This window comes from Paralichthys olivaceus, chromosome 10, assembly GCF_024713975.1.
Source record: "Paralichthys olivaceus isolate ysfri-2021 chromosome 10, ASM2471397v2, whole genome shotgun sequence".
NCBI classification, from domain to species: domain Eukaryota; kingdom Metazoa; phylum Chordata; class Actinopteri; order Pleuronectiformes; family Paralichthyidae; genus Paralichthys; species Paralichthys olivaceus.
In genome coordinates this window covers 10,203,995-10,227,432 of record NC_091102.1, presented here as the reverse complement: position 1 = coordinate 10,227,432, position 23,438 = coordinate 10,203,995, and the positions used below count along the sequence as shown (strand labels likewise).

Sequence of the window (23,438 nt, the reverse complement as noted above, 5' to 3'; positions counted from 1 at the left end):
CTTTATTTATTTTATTAATCTTGGTTATGAGTCCTTTTGGTTTTGGAAGCAAAGAAAAGGTGTAGAGCAAAGCTTCAATCTTATTACTCTTAACTTGTTAGATTAATTGTTTTGAAGTCCCTTTTGATTTAATCCCTGGATATATAAATTGTTATATTGCTGTGTATTATAGCCCCCTAACAAATTTCATGTGTTCATATATTTATTAAACATTTTAAATTCTAATGTAATTTTCTTTTTTAATGTAAAAATGTAACATATCACTCCTTTTAATTTTATTTTCAAAACTATTCCAGAAATCAATACATTTAATGGATCATCTTTAGCCTGTAGGCATCTTATAGTTTATGTTATTATACATCAACTGAGTGTTTTTGGAATCATCTCTAAATTTTTGAAAAAGGAGATCATAAATATAGTAATAAACCTAATCTATAACTTTGCGAAGATCATGAATTGTATCAATTCTGCTGCAGGTTTCTGTCTTCAGCTTGGATCGTGTTTGTCATGTGTCACAGCAGTGCGACTCCAGCAGATGAAATCATGTCAGTGGAAATTTGACGGAGAAAGAAAGCGAAGCTCAGATAAAATTTGTCAGTCGTTTATTCATCGGTCCAACTGTACATGATGCAGTGAGAGAGGGACACCAGACAATGAGTAACATGGAGGATTACAACGATGCCAGTGCTATGGCAGCACCTGGAACACACCAACCATCAGCTGGAAGGGAAATAATAGCCCTGCACAAGGAAACTGTTCAGGCCTCGATATGTACAGGCACCATACAGTGTGTTGTGTGTATATGTGTGTGTGTGTGTGTGTGTGTGTGTGTGTGTGTGTGTGTGTGTGTATACACGTGTGTGATTAAAAACATCAGACTGAATGAAAAACACACAAAAATGATTTTTCAGTTCCACAAATGTAAAAGGGTGCTCTCTCGTTTATCATTTGAAATATTATTCCAGTGTTTTTCTCTTTTTTTTTTTTTTAATGTTATTTGTTCATTCATTGTGTATGTTGAAGCGAAATGAAACAAGACGTGTGGGAGGGGCCAGATACAAAAGATAGTAGCTGATTAGCAGACGTTTTCTTGTAATTCCATGTCTACATCAATATCATTATTACCCATACTTTTTGTGCAATATCTCTCTTTGCATAGTAAATAAAAGTTAAATGTTTTCTGTTGTTGACATGCACCTACTTTTTTGTAGCATATTTTTGTTGCAGATTTTGGGGACTCCCATATAGAATTATAAGCCCACTATAGTGATTGCATGCAGCGTTACCAGTAGAGCGGATCTTGATCTTCTATTAAGAGTTAATGAGAGCGAAAGGCTAAGCCAGTATAGTGGGTGTTGATGAGGACTGTTAAGTAAGACCTGGCTGGACAGGTGAGCGCCTGCGTGGACAGACTTCATGCCCTCAGCAGTAGGAGAGGCACCGCTGGCTGCAGACAGAGAGGGGAAAGTGCTCTGTGTGCAACAACATCCATATGTTCAGGTGATTGGATCTTTGGCTTTTGAGACACTGTTGAAGATACTTGAGGGGGGGGGGGGGAGGGGGAGGGGAATCTCATGATCGTGATCTCAGTCCAAATCCCTCTAGAACTGACATGCTTCTCCTCCACACCACAGCCGCTTTGTCCACTGAGGTGTGATCTGACCTTTGACCTCATCCCAGACAATCCCAGCAGGCTGTGCAGCGAAAACTTTAAGCCCAAATCATAAGCGCAGTTTTTCTTTTCTTTTTTCTGTAACATTGCCAAAAACACCCGCTATACAACATGCTAAGATAAAAACAGAAGCAATTGATGTCCTTTGAAAATATGCTGATAATTCCAAACCTGAACTCCTTATTTATGTACAATATTGTGTGTGTGTGTGTTTGTGTGTGTGTGTGTGTGCATTTACTCACTATGTGGTCTGCACTGCCCTTATAGGTCCACACATGCAGCTTTCTTTATTCATCTACAGCACCTAGTGAACTATAGGAGCTTCGACCAGCCTTCCACTGAGTTTGGTTTTTAACGAGGCTATCTCCTCTGTTGGATTTTTTTCTCTTTGTATGTTTTTTTGTTGTTTTTTTGCAGTATATTCGTAGCTTTCGTAGCCATGCAGAGCCCTGTAAAAAGGACTCTTCATGCCGGGGGGGCCAGCAAGCAGCACACTTTGTGCGGATAGTCATGCCAGGTGAGAGAGTGGTGTGGATTCCGCCTGAACGCCTGTGCACTGGCACTAAAAGGATGGAAGAGGAGCTCTGTCACTCTAGAGATCAGGGTGGGTGGTTGGGTGGGTGGGTGGGGTCGTTACATGAGTGAGGTGATGTCGAAAAAGGCTGCGTTTCTTATGTCACTACGATGGAATTTGTTCAAATGTCCACTATGTCTGGTTCAAGTAAATCTAATGCCAAAGATCAGCAGCAGTAAGTGCAGTCCAGCTGTCAGGTAGCCAACTAAGGAAGCCTTGGAGCAGTCCGTCAGTGATAGCCATCTCTCCCTGGGTTAAATGGCTGAGGCGTTGGGGTCGTACCTCCGTTTCTTCACATTTCTTATTGGGAGACAAGAAACAGGAGTCAGTGCGTGCGATGGTCACATCTGTCAACACAGCTAGTGCAACCTGGACAAGCAACCGCACTCATCTCTTCAGTTCACAGTCGTACTCACAAGCAAATGCTTTAAACATTTCTGTTACATTCAGTGAAATGAGATGACAACATTCACTGTTGTTATCTATTCTATGCAATTTCTTTTTTGAGGACTTCCAAGATCAAGATGCTGAAGACACTGAAGTGAGGAAAGGCTGGTCCACGTTGGCCAGTTCGACCTTGACTGCAGAGACGGACAAAGGTATTTACATTCACAAACTTTGTATGGTTTTCTCTTTATATTGCAAAACCACGCTGAAGACCAAGAGATTATATCAGGCTAGGATCCAATTCTTCTGTTCAAACAATGAATAGAAGTAACCTACATAAAAACCTCCACTCAATTTAGTGAGATCGAAATGAATCTGAACTTTGAATATTGAAGCTTCGTGAAGATAAATATCCTTTGTTGCCCTCTGGTAGACAAGTGCTGCCTGGCTCGTGCGTGCAACATCAGGTTACAAGGTGAAGAAGTGTCGGCGACATGTCTCATCACCACTTTTGATGGGAAAGACATTAGTTCCACGCAAAAAACATAACCATCTGGGAGGATAGAGCTAACATAAAATATACTCTATAAAAGGAGGGAAAGAGGAGACAACCACATAAACGACAACCACAGCAGCAGAAGCAACAATAACTACTACCACAACAGTGGAACGACAACGAATACGACAACAGGAGTGATGTATAACCTCCCCGTACTGTGGCTTGTTGTGGGGCTTCTATCACTCTGTCATGCACCAGTTCCAATAGTAGGCCAGTTGAGGGTGGCACTATTGCTGTGCGTGGTTCATGCAGTGCGATGCGCTGTGTCTGTACCAGGTCTGTGAAGCAGGCAGCAATGGCAGCCGGTGTGGGCGGGTCCGAGAGAGGTCCTGCTCTGCTCTAGGGGTGCAGCCTGGCCCTCCAGGTGGGTGTGGCTAGCCATGGCACAAAGGCTGCGACCAACAAAAACGTCCTGGCTTCTCTCTGTGTGAGTGTCTCTCTCTCTCTCTCTCTCTCTCCCTCTGTCGCTCTCACCACTCCATTTAAAGTCTCACCCTCAAACAGTAACGGACTGAGGAAAAGATCATGGAAGTGATGAGAGCACGACAACCCTGGACCAAATCACTGTGGGTTTGGCTCAGCCTTTGTGCAATGAACTGACCTCCTCCGAGTCAACAAGTCAACATGCAGAAATGTTTTGTTTCTTCGTCTTTTTTTTTTGTGTCAAACATGATGCTTTGCTACCTGGCATGCTTTGGTGGCTGCATGATTATATTTCTCTTTTACTCCTTTGGCCTTTTTATAATTAAAATGTGTAACACCCCTGTTGCTCAAGACATCAGGCTAATAATTGGTAGATTGGAACTTATTGAACATAATCTATTGTACAATTAAGTACAAATCCTAGCTACACAGAGATATGTTAGACCTACTGTTGCATTTAAGAGGGGAAGTACAATTTTTACTTAATTATTTAATACTCTCATACACAATCTTTTTTAACCCATTAGCTGTTAACAATATTACTCCCCCTTCATCTCTGTTATTAGTTCCTTCACTGAACATGCACGTCAAGCATTGAGCTCTGCCCGTCCAATCAGTTTGAGGTTCTGCTACAGATGCACAGACGACACCTAGTATCTCTCCAAATGTACACGTCGATACCCCGCCCTCTTCAGGAAAAACACCAGGAGTTTACGCTGGATGAAGAAACATGATCAGAAACATGTCAAACATGTTCGTCTCAGTGCTTTCACACTTTTAGGAAATATTATTCAATACAAAATGCTTTTGCGTTGTCCACCCGGGTGTCCATATTCAATAGCAGAAGCTCAAACCCTGGTGTCTAGAAGCAGCAGGGATGCTAGAGTTAGAGCAGGAGAGGCATGCGGCGTGTTGCTTACTTAAAGCCCCATCCAGTCCCCCCCAGCACTATGGCAGCCACAAGGATGGCTCCGGCGATGGAGCCTATTATTAGATTGGTGGCACTAGGACCTGTAAAGGGTTATGGGGAAAAAGACATGAGTTTCTGCACTCACTTACTGTATCAATAACACGTAACTGTACAATGACGATTTCACATGGAACAGAAAACATAACCAGAAGTATACTATCACAGTAACATGACTTGAGTCTGAAGAATTGTTTGTTGCATGCTTTTCAGACCCCTTTTATCTTGAAGATAATGAAGTTAGAGGCGCTGGGATTATTTTACATCTATCAGGTGTCAGTTGACATAGGGATTATCAGTGGTCTGTTTGTTGAGGTTGTGCAGGAGACTAGATCCTGGGTATCCATCACTGTAGAGGTGTATTTAAGCAGAGATCGGCAGGTGCTGTGTATGTGTGGCAGTAGAAAAATGTTTTTAGGGGTCCCAGTCACCACACAGCCTACCACTGACTGACAAGCCAGGTCACTAACTGGACACTTCTCGGGACTGTTTTCCACTTAAATGCCCCACATGCCCCAGAAAGGAGAGGATCACAGGAGCAACCACATAACGACTAAGAAGAAGAGAAAGAAACGGGATAAGAAGAGGAGGAAGGAGGATGAGAGAGAGGCTTGTAGTAATGGGGAACGACAGGAAGTGGTAGGAGAGGAGGAGGAGGAGGAGGAGGAGGCAGGAGGGGGAATCCATCAATCAATCACACAACATTGAAAACATCCAATTACATGACAATTATATGGTCATCACCAACACACAAGAAAAACACAAAGCCACCGGGACGCACACACAGGCTCAGGCCGGCTCACGAGACCGCCCGCACACTGAGGCACCACTATGAGAGGAAGAGCTGTGAAAGGGTTAAAGATGCTTACTCTATTCCCCACCCTGTGCCTCCAAAAATCACCCCCAGGGCCAGAATGGTCCCTGCTACTGCCCCTATCAGCCTGTTAGTGGCCACGCTCACTGTGCAGAGGGGAAAAGGAGCAATTATTACCACCCTGTCAAAAACAAACAGCAGGCTTCTGCTTCAGAGGCAAGGATGAAGTGAAACGGTTCCCCTCGGTGACACGTCCCACCCCCTTAACCACCTCCCGTCTCCCCCTGTAAGCAAACCATCAGGTGTACAGCTGAATTGTGTGTTTTGTCATCATCTGGGTCAAACTAGTCAAATGCAACACTGCTTTCATATTCACCTTCGGCTGCTACGTTACATGTAAAGTCTCGAGTTCACCTGAGAAACTCACACATCTAGGAATCTGTGCTGACTCGGCTCTAGCCGTGTGACTGAGGAGGACAAAATATACAGTATTTACTCATATGTCAGGGTGAATCTTCGCTGAATTAAATGAGTGCATATGAACTTTTGTGTTATTCATTATTCTATCAGATGTCAGAGGTTGAAAGAGGTGGAAACCGACCCTTGGGCGTTTCGTCCTGAGAGGACTGAGGCTCTTTAGGCGGGTCAGGCATGCTACAGTCTGTCCCTGCCCAGGTGGTGTCGCACGTGCACGTGGCTTCATTGTTGCACACCTGTACAAATGGAACAGAAACAGATGAGGTGATGACGGGATGCAAGAGCTTTAAATAAAGTTGCTGACACACAAACCCCAGGAGCTGTCTTAACACTGGACATGTTTAGGTTTTCGTTCATCCACAGTTAACACATGCCTCCACATACACACGTATAACCATAGACTGTATATAAAGATGGATGACATGACGGCCCCCTAAAAGGAAAGCTGCAGTAAAGGTCGTAAACCTCCACTCTTGGTTGTAATTAGTAATTTGATGCTTTACACACACGGTGAAACATTATGAACGACAGCTGAGACTGACTCGTGATCGTCGAGTGCAGGACCTCGATACTGCGAAGACAAGATGGCAGCCTTCATATCTGGGATATTTTGGCTTCATTTCTGGATAGAGTGAGGAAGTGGAGACGTGTCGTCTATTTTTATATAAAGTCCATGGTCTTAACCAACAGTACAAGATCAAGATGTGTGGCGAGTTAGCCAACTGAGAGCTACTATGGAGTTAATATTTCCCACATCACCTTTCACTAGGTGTACAAACTGTGATTGGCTGATGGTGCAGAAACTCAGTCTGTCAGGAAGTCGCAGTTATCTTAACATCCTGTTTGATCAAATGTTAAAATGTCAGCTGTGAGTAAGGACAATACAAATGAGCTGTGGAAGGTTAGATACAGAACTGACTGATGATGGGACAAATCACTGTGCCAATTATCTATTTTGAAGACTTTGGGGTAGTTTAGAGTAAATTTGTCATCTGCAGAACATCTGCCATCAGACCACAGTGGGTGCAGCGTGTAAACTGGGACTCACCCCATGGGCAGAGCACACCTGTCCATTAGGTCCACTGGGGCAGGTGCTCATGTTGAGTGACTGGATGGGCAGACACTTGCGATCAAGGCACATCATTGACGGACCACAGGGAGTCCCATCCTCCACGTAGCCTAAATCAGTGTCATCGTCCAGAAGGACGTGGCCACCACTACGAGAGGAGGGAGAGAAGGAAATAGGGAGAAGGACGGAGGAGAGTTGTGAAAGGAATTTCAAGTACATGAACAGCTTTGGTGATAAAGTAAAGATAAGTTTACCTGCAATCTATCTGCCCATTTTTATGGTTAAAGAAAGTGGTGGTTATTTCCCCTTTCATCATTCCGATGCGTGGGTTGCGGCCAGTGTTTGTACACAAAAGGTATCCGCAGAACACGTCACTGCAAGAGACAAGCAAACATACATCTGTATTGATAACGGTGTTCCACTTTGTATAAATTATGACTTGTCAGGTTTTTATCCCTCTGTTGCCACTTTTAAATTCTGTGTTAAGACCCATCTTTGTACAATCAGCTCTCTAATTAAAAAACATCTAGCTATACTTTATTTTTATGGTTCTCTGATTTGAAATTTCACTTTTTATATACTACATCTTAAAGCACTATTCCTGTCATTTGGAATGGTCAATATAAATAAACAACATTATCATATTTAACTTTGATACAGCTATTTATTTTCATTTTAATCATTTTATTTAATGTTACACGTCTTTGTATTTCAACATTTGCTGTAAGTAAATATGCTACATGTACAAAATGGACTACTTTTACTGGATGGTCCCTTCATGGTAAACCGAACCAGAATCACTTCTGCTGTCAAAAACATAACATACAACACAATACTGCTCCAGCTGCAGTATCATATGTGTGAAGATAGTAACAATGTAAACTCTTTGGTCCGGGCCTGCAGGTTCAGCATTAATGTACATTTGCATTCAAACATTCAAGTAGTAAGTAATACAAGAAATAATAATAACAATAATAATATATATAAAGAATACCATAATATTAAATAAGAATGCTCAATATGAGGACATAATAATACTGTACATGATACAGCACACATAGGCATAATAAGGACAAATACGTATATAGTAACAGTGAGAGGCTGAATACTTGTATTACTAGGTGACATTAAAAGAAAACTGTAGGAGGGAAAACATTTAGATGAACATCTTTCATTCTCCCTGTTGCCCTCTACTGGTTGATTTCAAAACAACTTCTCTCCTCACTTGTTACTAATAAAATATCATATCATAGTCATTAAGGTAATTTGATCTTTCTTTGAAACTCACTGTTTGCTACACTGGGTCCATTTCTCTCCATCTTTCCCACAGTTGCCCTTCTCTGTGCCCTCCGTGTTGAGCTTCTCGTAGCAGAACTTCTCCGAGCCTCCGGCCTCTGAGGAACAGAGAAGAGGGCTGAACTGCTGCGCGACCCCCGACCCCACCAGTGATACTGACCTAAAGTGAAGTGTTAATCTTACTTGACCCCCAGATGTATTTACACTGGTTCTCTCTGGTCTTGCACTCTCCGTTGTAGCAGCGACCCTTCAGATGGTTAGAGGAGAAATGAAATGAATTATTTAAATTTTCTGTCTGCTGCTTCCAAACTGCTATTCTGGTACATGGGGGCTCTTGTTTGGATAAAGTAAAAAGCTCCATCAGTCTGCGTACCTGGTTGACCTGGCAGAGGTAACCATCCTGTTTATGTAGGTTGGGAGGGCACTGGAAAAAAAAGGGATAAACAAGTGACTTTTTAACCATGCACATTAATGTAAAAAATGCAAAGAATTACGGAGATGAACTGAAATAAAGAAATGTGAGAGTGCTACATAAGAACACCTGTCCAGAGTCTCCAGAGCACGTCTCTGAGATATCACAGTCGTTCACAGCGTAGCGGCAACTGTAACCTCGTGGATAGAACTGGCAAGAAAAGATAAGATAACCCTAAATTCATGTTTTAGAAAAACATATTTTGTGCTTCAGATCTCTGAGAAAATGCAAAGCTTATACCAGGCATGTGTTATTGCAGCAGGGGCCATCGCTGCAGTGAGCCCCGTTGGCGAGAGAACACTTCTTGCAGCATTCCTTGTAGCACTCCTGCAAATAAACAGGGAACAAGCTTCAACCATCTGAGCAAACACGATGACAGCAAACAGACGTGAGTCGCTGAAGTAAAAAAACACTCACCGCTCTGCCTCCGCAGTCACACTCCTCTCCCACCTCGACAAATCCATTCCCACACTCTGTTGTCTCAAACAGCTGCACAAGGCGAGACGAGAGCGTTTGGAGGATACAGAAAGAAAAAGGTGAGATTTATGTCATGTGACACGTGAAGAAAGGAGCAGAGAAGTGCAGCCTCTGACCTTTGTCGGCCTGTTAAACAGACAAGAGCCTCCACCTTTCAAGAGGAACTCCTTGTAGTCTGAAATACTGCATTTGGAGAATCTCCGTGGTTGTTGGACACTGAGAGAGAATATCAGGTGATCATTAACCAGAACAGTATGTGTGTACAGAGGAAACTAATTAATTAAAGACAACCTCAAATAAATACAATTTGATAGAGCAATTTAATGCCTTCATGTACCAGGAAGTTTAAAGATTCCGTTTTTTGTGTTGGACTGATCCTATCTATACCTGGTGTAAACATAAGCAGCTTTCAGAAATGCACTGATAATCTCCTGACATTCTCCAGAGAACTTGTATGTGTGAAGGCAAATGTCCGAGTGGCTCTGGACCTTCTGCGTACTTTCTCCCGCCAGGCCCCCTCATAAAAACTCAGCAGAAAGTCCAAAGAAGCCGATGTGAGAAAAAACTGCAGGAAATCCTCAACAGGATTCACGGCGAGTGGGTGGGTGTGTTGATGATATTTCTTACCCACGACGGGATGAAAAAAACAACCAAAAAAGAAACATCATGAAAAAGAGGGGCTTTACAAGTAGAAGACACCAAGAAGAGCGTAGGTGTGTCCGTTTATCCTGCCTCTGCCTGATGCACCACCCCTCACCCAAACGCTCCAGAGTTGTTGTGGACGTGAGTGAATGCAGAATCTCCTGCTGCTGTTAATAATGTGTGAAAGGCAAATTCTGCAGAAAGTCCGAACCGGAGTTCATGTCTTAAAACAGTGATACTGTACATATCAATTCACTGGTTTACATGTTTGTTTGCTCACTGGATCCTTAAACTACTTCATCTGTTTATAACACTGCAAAACAACAAGGGTGACCATGTGCAGTGTTTCTAAAAATATGTCAATACATTTATCTACCACTTCTTCAGTTTTACAGTCTGATAACATCATTCCCACACTCCAGACTAAACTAATGAATGTGTGTGTGTGTGTGTGTGTGTGTGTGTATTACCCAGTATCCTCCATTATGCAGCCCGTCCATTGGTCAGCACAACCACATTCCTCTGCGAATACGAACGACAGAACAGTTAAAAACCACAGAGACGGAGATTGAGCACAAAAAAATTATATTAAAGATTGAACACTGAAATAAAGTATATTGAAATTATTATATTTCCACTAATAGAGAATCAGCATGAGCTAAATTCAGCACTTGATTTATGCAGCTTTCCGTGAAGATCATTTCTTTTCTAATACTTTCCAGTCAAGAATTTCCTACATGGCATCTGTTTGACGACACTGCCTCAATGAACACTTTGATCTTAAAAGCTGACATAAATAAATCCTGACTCAACTTCGTCTAACTCCAGGACCACTTCTTCAAGGACAATCAGTGCATCTCTCCATCTGTCACTCCTGGCATTCAGCTGTGAAGACGCACCTTTTATGTTTTACAGGCGCCATCTGCTGTTGTGAATGCCTCAAGACATTGAAATGTCTGAACTTTAAATATATATCAATCCCTCATTTGAGTTGGTATGTATCTAACCACATCAGCAATTTTTGTTTGTTTGCTGAAGTTTTGAGATATTTGCCGTCACACCAATACAATGGAAGCTAATCGAATGAACAGACCAGAGCTAATAAAGTCTGAAGAAACATTCCTCTTTAAACAACCATGTCTCCGATTAAACAGATCTAACCACAAACCTCTTGCGGACAATTAGAGAAATACTTTATACTGGATTTTTAAAAATATGGGGAAAAAAACAATAGAAACCTCAGAGACGTTTATCTCAAAACCTCAGGAAATTATATAACAGTCAATGGCAGAGAATTTTGGCCAAAACAACATAAAATAAGTGAATTCAAGAACTATGTTATCAAGGACTAATAGAGGACTAGAGTTCATTCCACCACAGTGGATGAAGGAGAAAGACGAGCATCTCCTGGATGAGTCCAAAGTTAAGGTGAGGGGATTCGTTTTGGAATTTGAGGGACCTGAACCTTGTGATGTTGGCTCTGAACAGACACCCTCCCTGGCTCACATATACTAGATAACAGTGTCTATTTCATGTATACTTCTCCGGGATACTGGGTCCCACTGGATGCCCAGATTCTGCGCCAGGCTCTGGCACAGAGACACTGCCATGGACCAGGTGGTGCCGTACTGTGGACACACACAACAGAGACCTGGAGATTATTCACTCGTAGTCACACGCTGTGATACCGGACTTTAAGGCAGCAAATCTGACCTCATTGACGCCGACTCCACGGCTCATAGAGCAGGTGCCCCCGAAGTACGCCGCGCTGCTTCTGCGGTAGTGGAAGGTCACATTTCTGCAAGAACAACAGAAAGATGTGAACAACAGACGAAAGAAAAGAAAGAAAAACATCACAGAGAATCAGATCAGTTGAAAAAAGCTTAACTCAATATGTAACATAACTAAATGGGAACTTAGAGGGTGGTCACTTTATCACTATATTGTATATACATATATTATATATACACCATGTGTTGTGGAAAATCTGCTGATCAATGGTCAACTCATCAATGAAGAAAGCATTCAGGAGCCCTTTGACGTCTTACGCTGAAACATTTATTGAAACTTGGCCAAGGAGAGAATTCATCCATACAACATCTGTGCATGATGCTCTCTCATATTCTGACGTCTGCTTTCCTGCAGTCACACTTTAAACCCCAACAGATCATTTAATCTAATGGTGTGCTCGTTCCTAAACAATCAAATGTATTTACTAGTTATGGAAACAGTATTGCTGCTTATGCAGTCTCATATCTGCGATGTCTAGGGAGTTTGGCTTTGACCTTTGCCAAGCTCTCGCACTTTCCAAGCACATTAGCCTGTTGCACTCTGCCCCAGAGAGGACGAGAGACAGTGTCTATGAAAATTCCATAATACCATGGAACCAGATATTTTTTCCACAAACTGTTTACATTTAATGCATTTAATATAGTTGAAAGGAATACTAACTGAATACAAATAACCCCCCTAAAAAACTGGATCAACATATTTTATGTATATTATATTTTTAAGTGTCCGTCCTTTGCGCATACCCCACTCTTCAAGTTTCAAGATAATCCGTTGAGTAGTTTCAAACAAACAGTGATGAAAACATAACCTCCTTGGCAGAGGTAAATACCCATGCATGCAGACAGCACTGGTTGATGTACAAGTAGCTGCAGTGAGCACAGACAGACAGACTTACAAAGACAAACAAAGAGAATACTATGTGATCAAAGTGTGGATCAGGCCATGTTACGCTGAGAGTGAAGTATGAACAACACTATTATGCCAAGACAATGGTACCCAGGAAAAACATCAACCTCCTTCATAACAAGGAGGTTAGGGTTCGGCTTGGGTCTTTCTGTGTGGGGTTTGCATGTTCTCCCCGTGTCTGCGTGGGTTTTCTGGATAGATTGATGTATGTATGGATGTATGTATGTATGTATGTGTGGGTGGATGGATGGCTTTAACAGTTCTTCGCCATGTATGTTTTCATATTATTCCCTTTACATGCCTTTTTATATTCTAAATAATATTCTAAATATAACTAAATGCACTGAAAATCGTAATAAGTGTGTATTGTTTCACTTACGAGAAGAGGTGCACAGTGTCTGCGTGATGCTTGATGCTCTGCTGCCGGTACTTGGAGAAATCTCGCAACATTTCCAGCGGCCTCACGCTGATGGGGATCTGATCCTTGTCTGTCCAGATCTCCACGGCAACGAGCACCACACGTGTATGTAGCTGCTCTTTAAATATCTGCCATTGAAGCACGCCGTGAATGAAAGGAATACAGAAAGACAGAGAGGGAGGGAGAGAGAGGCAGAGAGACAGAAGTGACAGCACAGGAGGAGGATGAGAATTTTGATCTGAACTGTCGGAGCAGGACAGATGCAGGGATGCAGGAACAATAGGGACTGTTGATTGTGTAGATGAAATGGAATCTAGATCTGTTTTAAAGATCGGAGACACATTTCTCAATATGTAACTTAAGCATTTACTCACAGCATCCACAAGATTCACAACCGACTTGGCAAAAGTCTTCGTGTGCTGCTTGGTTTTGTGTCGTTTATACTGCAGACACAACGATGAGGAAGAGATAAATGAGTGATTCTTTAATGCAAACATAACATAGCATGACACTGCTCCCCGTTATGGGACAAAAGCAGTGAGGATGTAAAATATGAATTAGTTTGAAGATATATATGATAAACTAACATTTGTTATTGTTGTTATTGCATTTAATGGTAATATACATACCATACTGTGGTCACTGACAATCATGATCTCTAAATATTTGATCTCCTCAAACACACTGCGAGGCATCTGCAAATCAAAACCAGAGACAAGCGGCAATAATTAGTCCACTTCAAGCATAAACCTACATATTGTAAAGTTTGTTTTATAGTAAACTGGGTGTACAGCAAGTCAAGGGTGGTGGAACTGACATTTGTTGCATTAAGTGAGATCAGAGACTTACAGCTCGCTTTTTCCTACGCTTCAGCCAGGACAAGTCATCCAGCTCCGAGAAGAGCTGCCCCTCCTCCACTGCGAACACACACACACACACACACACACACACACACACACACACACACACACACACACACACACACACACACACAAGGAAAGAGTGACAACACACATATTAAGCATTTTTACAAGTTTGGACGTTCAATATGCAACATGTTTTTCTGATTTACCTCTTGAAATTCAAGAGAGATAAGAAACTTGGCATAATGGTAAAAGCAGGAGCAACATAACATCTAATGCTAAAATGAGCTGGTCTGTTTTTTAACAACATCCATTTCTAACACTTTCAGGTGTTAACACTTTTGTCCTATATAAGGACGGTGATTGGTTTCTAGACACCTACTGGTTCTGGGCATGTATGTGTGTTTGCCCTGTCGTCGTATTGGCTCCTCTCCCTGTCTGTGCCCCATCTGCTAACCCACACCACCCCTGACAGCAGTATATAATGTCTGGTTGGATCACTACCTCCTTGCCAGAATATCGTGGTACTTGGTTCATGTGGTGTCGGAATAATTGGAGAAATTAGTCCCAGACTGGGATAATTCACGTGATCTGCATTTTAAGTCAGAACAACAACTCAGAAAGTCTGATAACATGTTGGTACATGAGTTGCTGTTGTCATAACTTGTAAACCAATTAACATATTTTACTTACAGCTCTAAATAGTAGATTCTAATGTGAACTTTTGTCACTTAAACTGCACGTCCATCTCTCAAAAGCATGTGACACCAGGCTTTTCAGACAATGTAGACGTTTTCATGATTAATGTGCATTAATAATTCTTTTTATAATTATTATCAGACCTGAATATTTTTCTTTGGCTCTTTGTTGTTCTGTCATGCAAATATTAAAAAAACGTGTCAGAATGTTTTTTAAATGCCCTTACCACATAAATACAACACATGTTTTTTTCCACATTCTGGCTTCAAGGCACATGAGCCCACAAAAATTTGGAACAAGAATTTCAGAGCAAGAGAAATGGGACCTTCTAAGAATCATGTGAACGCATAGTCACTCCTTGGCTGACTCTTGCTTGCTAGTATGATAATTGAATGCATTGCCTTCTTGTCCGTGTGCCAGGATGACCTACTCACGCTCAGCCACTTCCTCAGATAAACCACCCTTCTGGATTCTCTGGAAATCCCCTGGATCCCTTCGAACCCTCTTTTTGCTCTGTGCCCCCTGGATTCTCCCTGTTCCTTCCACACCCTTGCTTTCATAGTTTCCCTTTGTTATGGGTCAGCCCTTCCCTGTGTACATTTTTCTGTTCAGCACATTTGTCATTGTCATTGATCTACTCAGCCATACCATCATACCACTAATCATAACAGACTAAAAAAAACTAGGATTACCGGCCTGAGATCGCACTGCTCCAGCCACCACTGCAGTTTCGGTCTACAAACATATTTTGTCCAGGCTCATGAGGTTACCATGACCTTTGACCAGTGAAATCGAATCCGTTAATCTTTGAATCCATGTGCCAACTGGTCAGAAAATAAATTCTCCACAGGCAGACTTGAGATATCATGATCAACTGGCCAAAAACATGTTCTGTGAGGCCATATGACCTTGAACTTTGACCACAACAATGACAACAGTTAATTATTGCTACAAAACTTCAACTCCAGGCATTCTTGGGCTGTTATGTTTACAAGGCAAAATAAATTTGCTTTTTGAAGTTACAATGTCATTTGAGCACCAAATCCTAGCCAGACTTTCTTGAGATACCACATTCACAAGAATGGCCCATACAGACATACAGACTACTTGAAAACATGATGCCCCGGAGGCATGTTAAAAAATTGAAAAACGTATTAAAGAATCTTTGTGTACATGCATGTTGTGTGCTGAACACTGACTTTCTAAGGGAAATGTAACTACGGGATGGAGCAGGGGTGTGGTGATAGTTCAAGGGAGGAGGATTGATGGAGGAAGTCATGAGAGATCATGACAGAGAGTGATGAAAACCCTTACCCTGCTCCTCTGTATCATTGTTCCAGTGAAGGGAGGCTGCTCTTCTTAGTTTGTGAGGCCTTGCAGCTGTATCCTGCAGGGGTGAGGCACACAAGTGTTACAAGACTGAAGAGGAGCTGGAGACAGAAACTGTTCACAGACACTGTTAAGTAAGATTCAAACATGAAGGTTGTGCCACACATGATGAGGTAGAAAAACAACAGTGATGACAGCAACACTGCTAATGAGGCCTGAAGGCTAATTCAACATTAAAAGTAAAAAAAAACAGTATAGTTTTGTTGAGACACATTTGTGCTACAAATGTCTATGCTCCAAATTACAATGACAATGTTCACATGCTAAGGTTTAGCAGGTATGTTTACCCATAGACTGTAAATAAAGATGGACGACTTGAGCCCCCTAAAGTAAAGCCAAACATCTCAATCGCCGCCTGGTGGCTGGAGGCAGTATTGGTCATGAACCGTGCTTGCTCCACGTTAGTGGATGGGAGATGGACCAAACTAAAATAATTTAAAAAATCATAGTATGCATCAAATTCATTTTCTGATGATTTTACGTAGTTGTTATCACACTGATATAAGTTCCAATAAATGTTGCATAATAGGTTTGGTCATTTGATGCGAAATAAACAGGGTGAAAATTCATAATTGACAGCTGAGCCTGAATAACTGATATCTATGAGTGTGTGCAAGTTGGGGAAGCTTGATTGAATTTTGATGAACTGTTGGGCCTTGGCAGAGGTATGTAATGTACTTATCTCGTCTCTCAGCTGCGTGTGGTGATGCTACATGAGCAGAAAGTAACAAAAAAACAACATCTGAGTGATACATATTTGGGTTCAAGGTGAAGGGAATAACTTACGATTGAATGAGTCTGTTCTAAGGGCTCAATTAGATACACATAGACTCCATCGTCAAACATCCCGCTGCCGTCCAGAGAGAGAAGAAAAGGGAGAGAAGCCATTCGATACTTAGTCAATAGGAGGCGAGGAGCAGAGACGAGTGCATCCACAGATATTCTCACACACACAGCGAGGAGTGCACACAACCCTGCTGTTCACTTACTGCAGCCCGTTGCAGGTAGATAAGGCCACGTGGGAGTTATCGTTCCCTCTCAACTGGCCGTGGTAGTAACAGTGCTCACCGCCCTGAGGGGAAGACAACACAGCGCTAAAGAAACATCACAGCAAACCAGGGCTATAAATAAAGCAGCCATACAACGCACAAAACTGCGTGTACCGTTCATTACACGGTGAATGTGTCACTTTCCTACTTAATTATCTTGAGCATTTCAGACGATGGAACAGCCTGTCTCACAGATGTTGGGTTCGGCCTTCATGCGGTTCATTCCTGCATTTCCATCTATTCTTGTTCACATGTGTGTGTGTTAAAACATTAAGGTGGTACTATCTGTGACTCAGCTGTCAGACATGGGGTGAACAGAGGACACCCTCCCACCCTCTCCCTCTCTCCCCCTCCCTCACACTTCATCCATCCCACGCTGCACTGCTACTGCAGAGTGCACTCTCTCCCTCGTCACATGACCAGAGCTACAGCAGGAGGCTGCAGGGGAGCGAAACCCTGCTGATTCAGCTACAGTACGCCCAGCCCAGCCCTCTGCCTGAATCAGCAGCAGCAGCAGCAGCAGCAGGAGCAGGAGCAGGAGCAGGAGCAGGAGCAGCAGGAGCCAGCTCTCATTCCTAACCTCTTTTCTTCTCTACCTCTGTCTATATGCTCTTATCTTTCTTTTTACCTTTTTATCTTTCTATTTATCTGCTCTTTATTTCTGCCTTGTAAAAATCATGCACTTCAAAAATCTATCTATATATCGATCTGTTCTGTCCTCCTGTTTTATAAAATTATATACTTCCATGTTCCTCTATCCATCCATCTGGAACATGGTTATCCACTCTCCTTCGATTTTATAAACATCATGTACTCCCATGTTCCACAATCTATGATCCATCCATCTACATGCATTGATCCATCTATCCATACGCTGTCCTTCTCTTTTCACGTTCAAATATCTATCTATCTATCTATCTATCTATCTATCTATCTATCTATCTATCTGAGCCTTGTCTTGTACATTGTGTTCTTTTTCTCAGTCTAAATATATGTCCAGTTTTTTGGTTGACATGTGACAGTTGCAGTGTTAATTTGGTGACAGTTTTGCAGAGGGGTTAGCAATAAAACACAAAAGCAAACTAATTCACAGGCCGTCAACACACATCTGTCTTTAATTTCAAAAGGGTGAGCCTTTAGCTTTACCAACAATATACAAGACTGACTAAAGGAAACAGACAACCACACTCCAGCAACAAAAGAAGATAACGTGTATTTTAACATTTGTGTCAAAACTACAGAAGATGTTACCTTTGATAGAACAGGTTTGCCCCCTTCATAATGGATTTCAACATAATCTGAAGACAGCAAGCCACTGAAAAAAAAAAAACAGGGATTGAAGTTGGTTAAATCGGAAGGATATGATGCAGCGACAGTAAAAACAACACAACAGTCTGTCTATGTTTGCTTTCTCTGACTCACACAGTAGTGTGGTTTCAAACGAGCGGTGAGCGCTGCTTTGGTTGGAGTTTAAACAAGAACACTCATAACCACAGTGCCTGGATTAGTCTGCACAAACATGACATGGCTCATGGCATCTCAAAAGAGCACCGCAGATGTTAAATGTCCCCTGCCCTCTGGGAAAAATTAGGATGCACTTTACTTGTGAGCGGCTGCACAAACAAGACTGTATTGGATAAAATGACCAATCTTTCAAAAACATGCACATTCTGTTATAATAAGATGTTAAAAATAGACTCACACACAGTTACGCACTCATTCTAAAAGTGGATTTACAGTAATTCAAGTGATTTTAAAGAAATTGTAAAACATTGCTCTCACGAATATGCTTCTTCCTCAATTTTACCACATTTAGATCACTGGTTGAGAAACAGCACAAGTGATAGGAACCGAAACAAGTAACTATGTCTGAAATCTGCCTCGGCTTCACCTTGAACACAGCGGTCAAGTTCCCTCTGTTTGAGTCAGCATCCCTCACCGTTACACACACTCAATCTGTTAGCTGACATCTGATTTCAAGAGGCTGCCATTTTTGCCACAACTGCGCTTTTCTTCTTCTGAGTAACCTAGCAAATCAAAAAACACACCCTCCTCACTGTAAAGATGTGGTGGTGTTGCGGCATAAAAAAGAAAAACATTTTTTTAGAAAAAGAGATGCAAGTGAGGAAGTCTTGTGACACCGGCAGCGTGACGCCGTTAAGTGATGCTCGGGCAGGAAGTGCACTGGGATGAGGGGAAGAGTCGAGGCAGGGGCAGCGTGTGAAAGAGATTCCTGAGTGAGGGGCCTATTTTTAGTTGGACATAAGAGAGTAAGAGTGTATACGGATGTGTTAGTGTGTGTGGGTGGTGGGGAGCTCCGCAAAGTATGGAGGGGTAAAGCATTAGTGTTTCAAGATGTGTGTGTGTGAGTGAGTGTGTGTGTGTGAGAGATCTTTGAATCTGTGTGTGGAGGCAGCACTAGCCTGCCCTAAGGTTACTCTAGTCCAGAGGCAACTGAGTGCCTCAATGCAGCAGCAGCAGCAGCACAGGAAAGCGAGACAGAAGCAAGGCAGAGACATAAAATCAAAATGTTCTTGTGTCTGGCACCACATGAAATACAGCTCTGAATCCTGACGTGACGCACAGCTCCATCATATCACAATGTTTAAACTCTCAACAAATAGAATGAATCTGATACGTGTCCTAAAAGATGAAGACACTCCAAGGAAGAGTCAGCAGCGGAAAAGATATTCACAACAGGATATCTAAAAAAGAACTGAGGTCCATTACAGGGAAGCTACTGGTCCCATTCCTGATGCACTACATGAAAAAGGATGTGTTTTAAATCAATATACGTCCTCCAGTGGGAAAACCAGTTTCCTCAGTTTACAATCACAGGTACAGTGAGCGGCGAGGAGATAAAGAAGCGCCCATTGGCAGGTTGCAGACCCATCTATATTTAGACCCGCACTGTCGCAGCTACAACACCAAGCAGAATTCAAACCCCCTGTTCTCACATGAAAAGAGAGGAACACAGGGAAGTGAAGTTGGCTCATGTATCTCACAGATGACCTACAGTGCAGCCAAACAGCTGGGAATCAAGGTCACACTCCCGTCTCCCGTTGGGCCTCGAGCATCAGCCGCTCACTTCACATATGTGGCTTCTACAAAACAAATTCAACATAGATGGAATCTGTACCATGTAAATTGTATTTATATTATATTTATATTTATAGATTTATATAGATTTATAAGTGTATAAGTTATTCAGTGCCAGCCTCTATGTTGGCACTGAAATATGCTACAAACTCAAAATACTACAAAGATGGTGGAGTTACATTTGCAACATAATTCAGTTTAATGACTGTGTCAGCAGCTATCAAACCAAAATGAAAATGCTCTCAACTGAATGTGGAAATCTTTTCATAATTAGTTTTTTAGCTTGAGTCATAAAATTATGCATTGAATGTGGAATGGCAGCATTTTTGCAATATGAAAGTAGACAGTAAGATATATTTATGACATTTCCTCCTTGATGACTCAAAAACACTTTATCCATCTCAACATCTAACAGCACTCAGACGTGTGCAATATAAAATTACAACATTTGACTGCAGAATCCACAATCCAGTTTAAAATCCAACTGAAGGGCCTGAAATTCAATCAGGATTTTGAAATCCTTGTACACATGCACATTAAGCCTTCGCATATGTAGACCAGCTACTTTGTGAGGGGAGTAAATCAATATTATTGAGTGTCCAGAGCCTCGTGTCTCTGAATGGACAGTGATCACAGAGCATAGCATATCTGCCACTCTGCTCCTTTATGATGAAAACCAATTAAAGATACAGACTCTGCTTTTTCAGAATGATTTTCCAAAAAAACAGTTTGTCCTTGTGTGTAAACTGGCAGCCGAACTAAGACGACTCTTAACATTTGCAGGATTCCTGAACCAGTAGTCTGCCCTATTTAGTTACAGCTTCCCTGAATACCTTCTCTTAGACTGACGCTGCGTTAATGACTAATCTGACATATAATAACACATATCAGTTACAAACAGCAGTCACCCACAGACAGGAATCACATGCTTGCTCATAAGTATCTTGCCCAGAAACACCCAAGGTTGATCTTGGTCATGTTGGCGCCTAAGGTCAGACAACCACTGTCGGCTTCACGGGATTTGATGTTTTCAACGTGAACATTAATGCTCTGATTTTGAGTCTCACTATGATCTTGATCATATTTTGCATGATTATTAAATTACCCACATAACTAATTATCACTTCTTCATATCCAGTGACCCATTTTTTTCCTCTAAATCCAATATTTATTTTAATTGTATTGTAGATTTTTTAAAAGCCCTGAATTAAAAAATAAATTCCATATCATAGCTTATCACAGAGTGTTTTCTATAACATCTTCAGTATCAGTGTGGGCCTGTTGTCGCATGGATGTTCAGACAGAGTTTGAGGTCTTAACCCTAAGATGAATACAGCTGCTGACGTTCTGCCATTTTCAACCATCTGTACAATAAAACATTACATCACGACCCTGACAGAGGACACTGCTGAACTACACATCCAAATCCCTCTCACAGGAAGTTAAACCACAGTCAAGCAGTTTGTTACAATTAACGACCACAGCGGCTTTGAGCTCTGAAATCAATCGTTTTAGTTTTAATGAATTACCGTCGTTGGTTAGTTAGATAAGGCGAGGAAGGACCTACTTGTTCAACTTTAGATCCAGGACAAATCTGGAACCAAACGCCTCTAACTGGAAACTGGCCTGGGCAAGGTGGACCGCCTGTTAATGAAGAAGAGAGTGGTCACTGCAGAGGATGATGGCGACTTCAGGGTAGAGGATCGATTATGTCACATCATCTACAGTACAGCGTGCAAAGAGAAGTGGTGGATAAAGGACAGATGGTAAAGTACAGTGGGAGAAATGCTTCCTTCAGCATGATCGCTCTGACGTGATGCACACAAAGCATGTCTGTGAATGTGCTGTGTGTGTGTCTGTGCAGCAAAATGGCCTCCAAGCCAGATTTACACAGGCTCAATTAAGGACTTACAACTTCAGAACCTCCACCAGACAGCAGGCTGTTAAGGGGCCGGACACTTGACATAAAATATCTTCCCACCACATCCTGGGATCACCTGTCTTGGCTTACCTGGCCCTCTGCGGCCTGACTCTTGACTCGCGTGTCCAGGTCATGGTAGGTGCTCTCTGAGTCCTCGTTCAGGTAGTAGATCAGCCGCGAGGGGTAGGTGATCTCATGCTCTGCTGCATGGTGTGTTGTGTTGTCTGTGGCAGGTGCTGCAGTTGCCTGTTGCTTCAGCAGCACTGGCACCGCATCCCTCTCAACCTTGTCCTCTACTCCTTGAGAAACTGCAAAGAGAAATCCCGTTGCACCGATGTGAGAAATGCACACACACACACATGCACACACACACAGAGTATTCAAAGAGCCAGCTATCATCCTTTATTCATGAAACGCATTGATAACACTGAGGCAAGTGGCCCCAGCTTCATTGCGATTCCTCAGGACACACTTCAGTAAGGTTGCACATTGAATAATAACATAGTGACAACCACAAATGGCTGTTAGGCCGACTGAGAATGAGGAAAATAAGATGCTTTAATTCACGGAAATCTACTTTTGATGTGCTAGAAGTGGAAAACTCTGCACCAGACGGATGAATGCAGTTCCTGTTATGCAATATGAATCCAAAAAGCCCCAGACAACAACAGCAGATTATATTATGCACGGATGGAAAAAACTGGTTTGCAGTGGTTGTTCATTCAGATGTGAAGATCATACATAATAGAGAGCACTGTTTCATATCAGGCTGAACAAGAGCTGCTGGAATGCTGTGGTGTGCCTCAATGCACCATCATGTTCGAGAACACCGCATATTCAACATTGCACAGCCCTGCGTTTTATCGTGGAGCGGAAACACAAAGCGATGCACCTGCAGTCCACCGTCAGTCAGTGTTTAAGTCAAAGTGGAGGGTGGAGGCTATTCCCTGACATCAAAGTGACAAAAAGGCAGCAGGACGCGGCCAGTACGTACCGGATGACGCTAGAGATGGATGAAGCCAAGGCGAGAGGACGCTGACGAGCAAAGTGGCCAGAAATATCAAATGCATGATTCATATTTGAATAAGTGGAATATCTCGATATCAACACAGCAACGCAGTGGAAGGCTTGCGGCCCATCGCGGCGGGGAGGGAGCCGTGCAGGAGGGAGTTCTTCATGGATCCGGGAGGCACCGGGATGCTGCTGCTGCAGTAGCTGCTGAGGAAGAGGAGAAGAAGGAGGAGGAGGAGGAGGAGGATGGACGATGGGTGGGGGGAGAGGCAGAGAGAAGGCGGCGGCCAGTCACAGCTACTGGAAGTCAAGCTGCAGGCTCCTCCTCGAACACACCAAACATGTCCTCCCTCCCCTTCAGGTGACTTCCACAGATCACAGGCATGGTCTGCAGATCACAACAAGCTGACAGGAGCGCGCGCACACAAACAAACATACTGACAAAAAAAAAACATGTGACATC

General features: G+C 42.5%; 1 protein-coding gene across 8 annotated transcripts; it reads right to left on the bottom strand.

Annotated features, from left to right (window-relative positions):
* Positions 1–1,869: 1,869 nt before the first annotated feature.
* LOC109631466 (disintegrin and metalloproteinase domain-containing protein 23) lies at positions 1,870–23,237 on the bottom strand. 8 transcript variants are annotated; one of them, XR_011244371.1, is made up of 28 exons: positions 22,959–23,172; positions 22,055–22,272; positions 21,611–21,687; positions 18,196–18,259; positions 16,885–16,967; positions 16,682–16,745; positions 15,821–15,896; positions 13,794–13,861; positions 13,574–13,639; positions 13,319–13,387; positions 12,906–13,072; positions 11,543–11,627; positions 11,370–11,457; positions 10,300–10,351; positions 9,304–9,403; positions 9,128–9,199; positions 8,951–9,037; positions 8,780–8,860; positions 8,612–8,662; positions 8,422–8,485; positions 8,231–8,336; positions 7,197–7,316; positions 6,922–7,090; positions 5,998–6,109; positions 5,773–5,863; positions 5,452–5,542; positions 4,536–4,626; positions 2,382–2,546 (listed from the first exon to the last, which is right to left on the bottom strand). XR_011244371.1 is itself a non-coding variant. In XM_020090261.2 (26 exons), the coding sequence occupies exons 1-26, from the start codon at positions 23,032–23,034 to the stop codon at positions 2,501–2,503; spliced, it is 2,349 nt and encodes a 782-aa protein (XP_019945820.1). In that variant the 5' UTR covers positions 23,035–23,237; the 3' UTR covers positions 1,870–2,500. The 8 variants fall into 8 exon arrangements, 6 of the variants coding, with proteins under 6 accessions (XP_019945820.1, XP_069389379.1, XP_069389378.1 ...); XR_011244370.1 differs by lacking the exon at positions 5,773–5,863 and having other exon boundaries at positions 2,489–2,546; XM_020090261.2 differs by lacking the exons at positions 5,452–5,542; positions 5,773–5,863 and having other exon boundaries at positions 1,870–2,546; positions 15,821–15,893; positions 22,959–23,237.
* Positions 23,238–23,438: the final 201 nt, after the last annotated feature.